Below are 12,001 nucleotides of genomic sequence, written 5' to 3'. Positions count from 1 at the left end.
TGACTTTGCTTGCCTCTCTGCAAATTAGTGTTTTAGTCTGTTGTCAACAGTCAGCCTTATTTTTAAGTTACAGAATGCTTCTCCCTTTTTTTGTTTTTTGTTTTTTTGTTTGGGAGAATAGATGCAACTCTACATTTTCACTTAAGGCAGTTTCAGATAATTTCTAGTTCTTCAAACAATGCATGGATCTCACACATTTCAAACTTTCAAGTTAGGGTTGTTTCCCATTTATACAAATATATATTTAACTTTGCATTGCTCACAGCTCATAGCTCACAGCTCTAAACCTAGGCATTTTTCAATCATATGCCTAATCACTATGTGTCACTGTGATTCTCAAGTATTGTCACAAGTTCGTTTAAATTCATTTCCAAAACCAACAAAATAATCAAACAAAAACAAAAAACATAAACGTGTCAGGACACAAAAGAAAAAGAAAAAAAAAATGCTGCCAGTCGAACAAGGCAGAAGTCTGCATATGTTGGCTTGTAATAGCATGCAGCTTGTAACATGGTAGACTAATGTGCCTGTGTTAATTCAGCTCCATATTATTGTGTGAAGTTGCACTGGGTTGGGAGTGGTTGTGTGTGTGTCACATTTTTGGTGAGCCAATGGCTGGAATGAGGTTGGACTAATTAGAGGCAGGTGTACTTGATTGCACTGATACACTGGTCTTCTTATAGCCCACACTACAAACACTGCTGTGTCGTTTTGTCTCTCTGTGCAGGTATGTAATGTGATGAAATCAGATATGATTGGGATGGATGGGTTTTGCGCTATGAATTTTATATTAGGTGTGTCGTTTTGTCTCTCTGTGCAGTCCAGGGCCTATTATATGCCACAGCCTAAAGGCAGCAGAGTTCCAGAGGCTTGAGTGACCACTGACTATATGCTTGCAGGGTGGTGGGTCTCCAAGGACAACTTCTAACCCTGTTAAAGGCAACATGTGGAGTGCAACTTGGCTGTGTGGCATAGCTGGCTCTGGCCTTGGGACTGTGTGTTTTTATACAATTCATAAGTGGGACACTGGACTGTTTTATCTTTTATCTCTTGATATATTTTTTGTCAACAAATTATCTTTTAGAATTTTATTGACTGACATCTTTTTGCCCACGACTGAGACGGTTGGTCAGACCTAGAGTCTTTCTTTGGGTGTGTTACAGCAGCTTCTGCTCTAAAAGAAACAAATAAATAAAAAGAAAAGAAAATGTGTAACATGCTCATCAGCTTAGCAGTGTTTACATATTTAATTCAGCTTCTCAATCCTGTAGTTTTAGCTGTTGTCTACAGGGTTTTGCTTATTGGTTGTTATTATAGGTGTGCTCTATATCTCAGCAATGTGTCATTCTAGGATGATAGGTTTCAAGCTGGTCAAGTGCCTCTATGCACTTCATTAGTTTAGTTATTCTCTGTATTGTCTTCATCTCACATGTCATTACACTGAGTTTCAGCAAACCTTAAGCTTGATGCAGACTACTGCTTAACAATTATCCACCTCACATCATAACCGATTAAGGTGCCTCTTCATATTAATATTATGTCATTGTTAATATTATCCTCTTTGTCTTATATAACAGCAATAGCATATTATAATATTTTATTAGTGTGTACCACTATACTACTACTGGGCCAATTTGATAGTTAGGATCATCTTATTCAGCAAACAGATAATTTTGAATTCATCCAATCTGCGGTCACATTTGTTCTCTCTGTTGCATGGCGGACCAGGCAGTTCTATTATAATATATTATTTATATTTTATTTTGTATCCATCAAGGGCTTCAGATGACCTGCAGAATCATCCTTTTCCCAGGGTGGAGACAGTTACCTTCTCACACACTGTCCTTGGCTGAACAGTGACACAGCCTTAATATACCTTATTTATTTTATTAAAATATTTTCGTGTGAATTATTTGCTTTATATTCATTTTATACATTGTGGGCATGGTCATCATGCCAACTGTGTTTCATTGTTAATATCACTTTACAGGTTGTTATCCTTGCTATTATTAATTTCAAATACTCTAAAGATAATTTCTACTGTAATTTTCCCTTTGTTCATCTTTATTTCGTACTTTTTATATTTATATCTACTCAGTGGGGTCTGTTTTCAACCCTTTTAAACTACTACAAAACTACTGTGATCTCTAGTTTTCACCTAATAAGGGATTATTATGTTCTTCCTGATATGGGTGTTGCTGCAGATGCGGCTGCAGGAGTGAGTGATGGTTTACTAAAAGGATTGTGGGAACTGCACAGTGTCTCGTCTTCTGGTTTTACTAAACTGGCAGTTGGATTCTGTTCTCCCGACTGTTTATATTTTGTTTTCTTAAATCTCTCAGTTTACAGACACTGTTTTTGTCCGGCGTCTGGATTTTTCTTTTCTCACCACTGCTCGTCAGCAGGAGTGAGTTTTAATTTCACTTGCTTGATTACCCATCTTATTTATGTATTTACTTATTTTTGTTTAAGTAATATATACACAATACAGCTGCTATCACCTTCGCTGGTATTAGAGACGAGAGTGGTTGCTCACACGCCCTTCTACTTTCGGACTTTTCCAAAAGCGGTGTGAACTTTACGAGACGGAACTCGACCGTTCTCTCAACTCACCAGCACGTCAGTGAACAGCAGTAAAAGAAAAACACAGTAGGAGCGGCTCAGTCTCTTATTGGACCGTGTAAAGTCAGCTTGCTCCGTTAGTTACAACAATACACACACATACATTCACATTCACACTTATTCGCGCGATCGGAACCCTTATCATAAGGGGAGCTGCCAGTCTTTCTGTAGACGAGCTACTTATTCCCTTGACCCAGCTGGGGGAGCTACTCAGAGCTCCAAACCTAACCCACAAGAGTGGGGAGCTTCCAGTCGACGAGCTCCAAGCTACCAGCCGACGAGCTACTTTAAACCCACAGAAGTGGGGAGCTTCCAGTCTCGACGAGCTACTTTCGCTATTTTAAATTCCCTGAATTTAAAATACGATTTTACGCAAGATTGTGTCAGTGTGTCTGTATCTACCTGGTCAGTGTCGCCGGGTCTGGTCCACCTCGATCGGGCCCCACCACCGTGGGTCGCTTTCTAAGAACGTTGGCCAAGACTCGAATTTAACGCCCTTGGTCTTTGACCACACACCTAGTATGTGGGCTGTCGACAGACGAGCAACGTGGACTGGTCACGGAGATGGGACACGATGGAGGCGCTCCGGCTCCGAAGGACCAAGAAATGTTGGGGGAAAACTCTGTAAAAAACCCAGGAGAAATAAAGACACAATGAGACAAAGTTACTTTCTTTATCAAACGTGTACACGGGTGAGCTGCTAAGGACAACTCACACCATGCACAGTGGCTTGGTAATTTTTATAGGAAAGACAGTGAGAACAGGATAAGAAAATACAAAACAAATAAAATAAACAACTCCATATGTGGCGCTAGTCTCGTCAGCAGAGAGCTGGGAGAAGGCTGTGAGAGATAAAACAATCTAAAACAATATGTCCCAAAACAGTATGTCTTTGCTGAGAAAGTCTAAAAAGATTATTCTAAACTAATCTAACCATAGGCAAAGGGCAGACAAGAGGCATCTTTGTACATTTAAAAGAAGGTAAAGAAACATAGAATCATTTTTCCTGTAACAACCCCATTGTAACACATCAACCTGTTAACTCACTCCTCCAGCCTCATTTTCCTTTCTCCCCAACAGCTCTTATGCAGTCTGCCATCGAATCCTCCATTCATCCTTGAATACTTGATCAGCTTTAAATGTCACTGTTAATTTTATCAATTTATTTATCATTACCTTAACACTAATCCACTGTTTAGTTTTCTTACTTTTAGTTCATGGTTTCTACTTGATCTCTCAACTAATCTACTTTGTCTCTGCGTGCGTGCGTTCTCTCAATGAATCTACGGGCATCGAAGAAAAAAGTGGAAGAATGGTCGTAGGTGGGGATTCAAGTTTTCAGTTGATAAAACTAAGACAGTTTTTTTTTTTTTTTTAAACAAGGAAGAGGGTTAATGAGGACATTAAGCTGAAGCTATATGGCACAGGATGAGAAAGAGTGAGGAAATTTATAAGTTTCTGGGGTTGTGGTTTGATGAGAGGTTAACTTGGGGTGCACACGTTCAGGAATTGGTGGATAAGTGTAAAAAAAAAGTTTTGAACATTTTGAGGTGTTTGGTTGGGCTCCAAGAAGAAATTGTACATTATGTTACAGATTTTAATATTAATTAATCAGTGTCAATTTGTCCTGTTGTGAAGAGGGAGTGTTCGCCCAGGGCGCCAAACAGGCTAGGACCGCCACAGACTGGCATAACGTCGGGGCAGCACGAGTACGAGCAATTTTTTTTTTTTTCGGTGCCCGTGATGCCGCCCCCCAAGACGATGCCGCCCCGCGCAACCCCCCGTGTGAAAAACCGCTACAGATTATAATTACGATATTTATTTTAAAACCTAACTGTTTTAAATAAAAATACATTAAGAAACAGATATTAGATTTATATTTCAAAATCCAGATTTTACAGCAGCAAAATTATTGTATCTCCACAGTTTAAACATTTAATAAACTTTCTACTTGCACAGTGTGGATAGTCAAATTGAATCATCATAAATCCATTTTATATTTATATTTATTCCTATTACGTTATTATTATAGAACTAGGAATAACAAAGGAAGTAGTCTGGCTCAGCACCATGATGCAAACTTGTGGCTATAGTATATACAGTATTCTGGAGAAGGTATAAAATGTCACTGTATGTGCATGTGTGTGACTTAGGTATAATCTTTTTGGAAATTATTACTCATGATATAACACTGTACAGAACATACCTCAGGAGAAGAGGAGGAAACCGTTACAAAATGAGCTCTGTGAGGCTGCTAAAGGCAGTAGATCCCTCACCAGCTGGATTAAAAACGGCACAGGTAACAATAACACATACTAGTTTTTGCATTGCAAAAGTATTCAAGTATAAAAACAATAATAAACATACCTGCAATGTTTTGGTTTTATAACATTTTTCTGTCATTACTTCGTTATGGATTAGGTGTGGATAATTAAGCAATAGATTAATGCTATACCAAATTTTGCCTCGTTCTCAGATGGACAGCAAGTGGAGTGTGAAAGCTCAGATGTGGAGATGGAAGAAGGAAGAGAGGCAAAGAGTGAGTCACCAGCCGTGGACACCAGACGGTTAAAAACACTCCATTCAATGTCCCCATTTTCAGAGTGCAACAAATCAGCCACCTGTGTTGAAATTTAAAAATGCCCTTTGTGTTGATTCAAAAATTATTTTTAAAATCACCCTCACCCATATAACTAAATGACAGTTGCTTGCCCCACAGTGTCTAAATTAGATTTTTTTTTTTTTTAAACCTTTGAGAATGACATTCCTTATGATTCCACTGAGAGAATGTAGACACTTGAACTATGAGCCTAAATGTTACACATAAGGATCAAAGAAAAAAAAAAAAAATTCCTCTTTTGAAGCTGGCCCCACACCAACATAAGCCCAGTGACAACATGGAAACTTATCTCGCTGCAACAGCGGCCTCCTCCTCGCCGGTAGCACACAGGCTAGAGAGCCCTGCGTAGCTCTCGTAAATTAGAGTCTTGCTCAGGCCGGAGCTCATTTATTTTTGAGCTGCGCAGAGTCCCTCTGGTAGTTCCACAGCAGTGCAAGAACACCATCTACTGACATAATGAGGTATAACCTCGGGATGGCAACGCATAACAGTGTTAGAATAAGTCACAATAAAACCAAAAAAAAAGCGGGGGGGTGATTTTCATACAAAATTAAACATGTAGCATCTTCCAACCTACTACATAAACAAACAGATACTAACCAGAAACATTGTTTGTGAAGCTGCAACCAGTGAACAACAGTACTCACAAATGCAGGCAGAGGTTCACAGACAACGTGTGTCTGTTGATGACACACGTTGATTCCCACCGGTTGCCTTTTCTGTGGCCGGAATTGGACACCAAGTCGCACCGATCAGCCCGTCTTCACGCAAGCCGTTTCATCTAGCGTCTACATGCTCCTGGAATCTGGGCCTCTCCCTCATTGAGGTGCTGACCCAGCTTTTCTAACAGATCCTTTCAGCAGCTGATAGGCCACATCAGGGCACACCCAACACCTCAACAGGTGCCTGCTATTGACTAATTTGTCCACTGTCCAGTCACTCCATAGTGGATTAAAACAATGTCATACATAAACACTAAAAACATGCATCACAAATATAAAAGTAAAATCATGCAAATAAAATCAGAACCACACATACAAATAAACATTAAAATCAGCATAAAACAGACTATAAAACAAATACAAATTTCCACTGTGTGACAGTAACCAAGCACAGTGTCCAACCTAAAGAATTACTAAACTCTAATCAGCAGTAATTTGTTGGTGTGTTTGCACTTTAAACAATTAATGTTACTGTTTGAAGTATGTAGCAAAACTAAAAGACTGAATGAGTGTTTTCCATGCAGAAGCACCTTCGCCTTACTCGTAGGATTCTGCTGATCAACCTGCTGGTCTTCTGGGTCTCTGCAGTCCAAGCAGCAAAATGCCCACAGGAGTGTTGCTGTGTCCAGCTCAATGTGACCTGTGTCAACAAGAACCTGACCCAGGTTCCTCCTAATGTTGATGAGGTATCTATAAAAATATACACTTACTCATCAGTTTGTTAGATACACCTTGCTAGCAACCGGATACGACCAAGAGGATACAACCGCATCCTCTTCTATCTTCAGAACTGCCTTAATTTGTCATGCATAGATTCAACAAGGTCCTAAAACATTCCTCCCAGATTTTGGTCCGTATTAGCATGATAACATCACACAGCTGCCTGCTGCACATCTAAGATGCAAATCTCCTGTTCCACCACATTCAAAAGATGCTTTATTGGACTGAGATCTGGTGACTGTGGAGAAAATATGAGTACAGTAATTTCAGTGTCATATTCATGGAACATGTTTGAGATGATTTGAGCTCTGTGGTACGCTATCCTGCTGGAAGCAGCCATCAGAAGTTGAATGCACTGTGGTCATAAAGGGATGAAAATGATTAGCAACAACAGTCGGGTAAGCTGTGGAGTTTAAACAATCCTCAAAAATGGGGCTGTTTAAACAATTCTGTTGAACAGGTGTTTATTTCGAGGCAAATACAAATTTTAATACCCCTGTTAAAGAATGATAAGGCTTCGGCTAAACTTCTCAAGCTGTAGTACCTATTAAATACTTATTATTATCCTCTAATATGTAATCTCCTTATAGAGAACAGTCAAACTGGACCTTCAAGGTAATGACATACAGGAACTCCCCACTGGGGCTTTCAGGCACACCCCCTACCTGACTCACCTGTCGCTGCAGCGCTGTAACATCCACAAGGTGAAGGAGGGGGCGTTCCGTGGCCTCGGTCGCCTGGTCTTCCTCAACCTTTCCAACAACAACATTGAGATCCTCTACCAGGTATTCTTAGACTTAAACCACATATATCCCATGATCATTTTCAGTGGTTTTTAAAAACTAAAATTAACTTCAAGAAGTCTACCCAACAATTCTCAGTGCAGTCCTTGGTTTTTTTATGATTCTAGGAGTCATTTGACGGTCTGTCCTCACTAAAGCAGCTTATTATTGACCGTAATCGTGTGAAAGAGATCCAGCCTGGAGCGTTCTCTCAGCTGGGCTCCCTCAACCTGCTCTCCCTCTCACACAATCAGCTGGTTTACATCCCTAATATGGCATTCCAGGTACCCACACTAAACCGTGTGTACAAAATACTTCAAAATGGAAAATTTCAAAGATTTTACAGATATGCACCTGTTGCTGGAGCCTTAAATAAAATGCCAGCTTCCTTTGCTTTCAGGGCCTGCAGAATATCAAGAAGCTTCGTCTTAGTAACAACTGTCTAAACTACCTGGACACTGAAGCCTTTGTCGAACTGGTTAACCTAAGACGTCTGAACCTGTCCAGGAATCCAATCCTCTGCAACCGTTGCCTGCGTCCACTAAGGTACGATGGGCTGTTGTTGGTCATGTACTGACAGCTTCAGGAAACCTCAGGAAAGTGATCAGCACGATTTTCTCCCCCCCCCCCCATTCTGCAGAGAGTGGGCTTTGTGTAACAAAGTGAAGCTGGTGGGGACTTGTGGAGGGCCATCCCATCTTTCAGGTGAGAGACTGAACGCTGTCCACCCTCCTAAGCTGAGATGCCAGAGTGAGGAAGAGGAAGCAGCAGGGATCATACCACGACCCACTGAAGAACTGAACAAGGTCAAGTGTCCTGCACACTGTGTCTGTGAGGTGAGTGCCACTAGTTTTTTGTATATTTATATTTCATTTAATGCCTTCAGTCAGTTCCTTCATCATAATTATGCAAATTCTCATAACCACTGATCAATGGCCATGAGTACCATTCACAGAGAGTTGGGTAATGGCTGCAATCACAGCATTGTAAGATGCCAAAAGATGTAACCTTAGGCGGCCTAAGGTTACATCTGTGCGGCAGTGCCAGAGAGAGGCTGAGCTCTGCTTTGGAGAGGAGGTGCCAGGATTAACACTGACTCAGCTGACACAGGGGCACACTCTGCACTCACATTCAATTTTTCAACTTTGAAAAACAAGCAGGGATGTTTTGGTTTTTTTTTTGGGGGGGGGGGGGGGGGGGGGGTGTTTCTAGTCAAAGGCCAAGTCCAACCACTGATTTCTGCTCCTGACTTTCATTTTCTATGAAGGCTTCACAGAGACTGTCCAAGAATGTCTTAATTTTTATTTTTCTACTTGTGCTTGTGACTTATATTTTATAGAAAATAGATACAGATACTTTAAAAAAGAAAAAAAAACTTCACATCAATCAGACTTGAGTTTAATGTGTTTAAAATGATTAATGACTGTAACCTGAGGTGAAGCGAACATCCTACATTTAGTAATTAACTGAGTTAAAATTTACAAATTAAAAAAAAAAGAAGACACAAAACAGGAATTTATTTCAGAAAGATGCTTTTATATCTGTGGAAATCTCGGTTTACATGTCATCAGTGTTTCTGAAATAAATTGGGAAATTTGTAGAATAGATCCAACCAGTGTGGCAGGCGCTTATTATTGACCACAATCATGTGAAAGAGATCCAGCCTGGAGCGTTCTCTCAGCTGGGCTCCCTCAACCTGCTCTCCCTCTCACACAATCAGCTTGTTTACATCCCTAATATGGCATTCCAGGTACCCACACTGAACCGTGTGTACAAAATACTTTTACAGAGATGCACCTGTTGCTGGAGCCTTAAATAAAATGCCAGCTTCCTTTGCTTTCAGGGCCTGCAGAATATCAAGAAGCTTCGTCTTAGTAACAACTGTCTAAACTACCTGGATACTGAAGCCTTTGTCGAACTGGTTAACCTAAGACGTCTGAACCTGTCCAGGAATCCAATCCTCTGCAACCGTTGCCTGCATCCACTAAGGTACGATGGGCTGTTGTTGGTCATGTACTGACAGCTTCAGGAAACCTCAGGAAAGTGATCAGCATGATTTCCCCCCCCCCCCCTTATTCTGCAGAGTGTGGGCTTTCTTTAACAAAGTGAAGCTGGTGGGGACTTGTGGAGGGCCATCCCATCTTTCAGGTGAGAGACTGAACGCTGTCGACCCTCCTAAGCTGAGATGCCAGAGTGAGGAAGAGGAAGCAGCAGGGATCATGCCATGACCCACTGAAGAACCGAACAAGGTCAAGTGTCCTGCACACTGTGTCTGTGAGGTGAGTGCCACTAGTTTTTTGTATATTTATATTTTGTTTAATGCCTACCATATATTCCAAACTGACTTTAACCTCTTTACCTGCGTTTGCCAATATAGTTACATATATATATAGGATATAGTTGAACACATTGAGGAATACGCTGGATTCTTGATTAGGTTAGAAAATCAATGCCAAGTTTAAGTCTGTAAAAACTACAGCTGATTTGCCGTTTTTCCATGACTTGTGTTTTTAATCTACCAGTTAACAGCCCTCAAGTTCAATGATTGAAAAAGGTTTTAAATTGAGCCAGGTTTGATGTTTTCCTCTACTTTGGATATTAATGTAAGCTACGATGGTTTCAAATTTAACACACATCAGAATGAATCAGTTGTCCTAACTGACTCTTAAGAGGTTCATATTTGATCAGAAGTAAAGAAACAACACTTTTAAAATCCAAGTTAGTGGTCTGACTTTAGCTCCTCTAATGTGTGACTGCCCCCTACTGCCACTATGCATGTAAGACAGCTGCAAGTCAATAATGTAGTTAAATAGGACTGAAGTTTGGACGCTGAGAGATTCTAATATGTGGAAAAAATGTTTTGCATGTGTGAATGTTTATTACAGGAACAAAACCATTTTCCAAAGATGCATCTTTATCTGTTAAGATTAGCTTTAAGGTCATCATATTATACCATAACTAACACTAGTAACTAATTTGGATCTTTTCTCTTTATCTAGATGGATGGAGAAAGTTAATCTGAAGGTGCGAGCCACCTGTGCCAAATGAAGGGTATTTCCTTCTATATAGTGTCGTTTATTTTATTTTTAAGTAATCTTTTGACTTGTATTGTATGCAGCATTTTACTTTTCAAACCATTTATTTGTGTAAATGAGTTTGTAAATAATGTTATTCCTGTTTCTTTGTTTAGATTGTATCGTTAACCTATTTCTTAATGGTAGAGACTAATGAGGTGCATGTGTGTGTAAAATTCTGTACAAAACAAGTAAGATTTTGACAACCGAGGTTGTTTTAAAATGGTACCAGATGGTGCCAGAAAATAAAGTACATTTGTAAGAAATTTGACCAGTCTGCTGATGCTGTCTACATATCACCTTCCTTACCACTCGCTTTACACTACCTCACAGCCAGCAAAGGCCCCCAAAGCAACCAAACCCAAACCGATTGACCTCAACGGTCATCAGCAGGTCAAGATGCTCAAGGCCAAATCCAAAATTTGTGGGAGTCCAAACACAAAGCAGGGTGCAGCAAAGAAAGCTGCTAAAAAGCACAAATGTGTTTAAAATGATTAATGACTGTAACTTGAAGTGAAGTGAACATCCTACATTTAGTAAGTAATTGAGTTAAAATTTACTAAAAAAAAAAAGACAAAAAACTGAATTTATTTCAGAAACATGCTTTTAATCTCGGTTTAATTATCATTAGTGTTTCTGAAATAAATTGGGAAATTTGTAGAAGAGATCCCACCGGTGTGGCAGACGCTGATACAACTACTGATTTTTTGTGAAAACCTGGTTCAGGAGTGCTGAGACAGAAGTTGTGATGCAAACATTATTATAATCTATAAGTAAAATAAATAAAAAGGTGTTGTCTTTTTTTAAATGTATTTGAATAAATTCTTTAAAGGGAAATAAGAGCAACGTTAGGGAGAGTTTGTTTACTCACAGCTGTCATTGTGCTGCTCATAGGGACCAACCCATACTGCAGGATCATCATGATCAGGGACCAGAATAACTTTTATTTGTAGTTTCTTATATGACTTTATGTTGCACAACGTCCTGTGTATTACCTCATATAGCTCTGTGTGTTGGTGGTATTATAAGAATGGAACGTAGCATTTAGATCACCTGTTTGATTGTGCATCTATTCCTTGAGGATTACTTTGGTTTACCTGATTAGTAATTTGTACCATATGTTCTGTCTTAAATATAGTTCATCTAACAAACCCGACACCCTCTGTGTTTGTCTGAGTGTTTTCACAGTCATGTCTGCAACAGCCGCCTTTGAACTCATTCTAAGAAAATGTAATGGGTTTTTTTTGTTTTTTTTTTGAGTGGTGATGTTTATTAGCATCGGTCCTCAGAAAGCATCCATGTTGAATAAAACAGGTGAGATGAATAATGGAGCATCACATCAAAACACAATGAGTTAAACTTAAGGAATACAATCTGTCCAGTTAGGAAGCAGAAACTGTGATGAGTGTAGTTCACCTGCTTTGGTGTAAATAAAAGTGACAACAGGTGCATGAGAGGCAA

General features: G+C 39.7%; 1 protein-coding gene across 1 annotated transcript; it reads left to right on the top strand.

Annotated features, from left to right (window-relative positions):
* Positions 1 to 3,925: 3,925 nt before the first annotated feature.
* On the top strand, positions 3,926 to 10,811 carry LOC113028401 (uncharacterized). The gene is made up of 11 exons (XM_080305231.1): positions 3,926 to 3,944; positions 4,822 to 4,921; positions 5,099 to 5,161; positions 6,489 to 6,650; positions 7,275 to 7,469; positions 7,595 to 7,750; positions 7,867 to 8,012; positions 8,107 to 8,302; positions 9,310 to 9,455; positions 9,550 to 9,745; positions 10,466 to 10,811. The coding sequence occupies exons 2-10, from the start codon at positions 4,859 to 4,861 to the stop codon at positions 9,692 to 9,694; spliced, it is 1,272 nt and encodes a 423-aa protein (XP_080161357.1). The 5' UTR covers positions 3,926 to 3,944; positions 4,822 to 4,858; the 3' UTR covers positions 9,695 to 9,745; positions 10,466 to 10,811.
* The last annotated feature ends 1,190 nt before the right edge of the window (positions 10,812 to 12,001 follow it).

This window comes from Astatotilapia calliptera, chromosome 8, assembly GCF_964374335.1.
Source record: "Astatotilapia calliptera chromosome 8, fAstCal68.1, whole genome shotgun sequence".
Lineage (NCBI taxonomy): Eukaryota > Metazoa > Chordata > Actinopteri > Cichliformes > Cichlidae > Astatotilapia > Astatotilapia calliptera.
The sequence above is the reverse complement of the archived record's forward strand: the minus strand, read 5'-3'. Positions and strand labels throughout refer to the sequence as shown.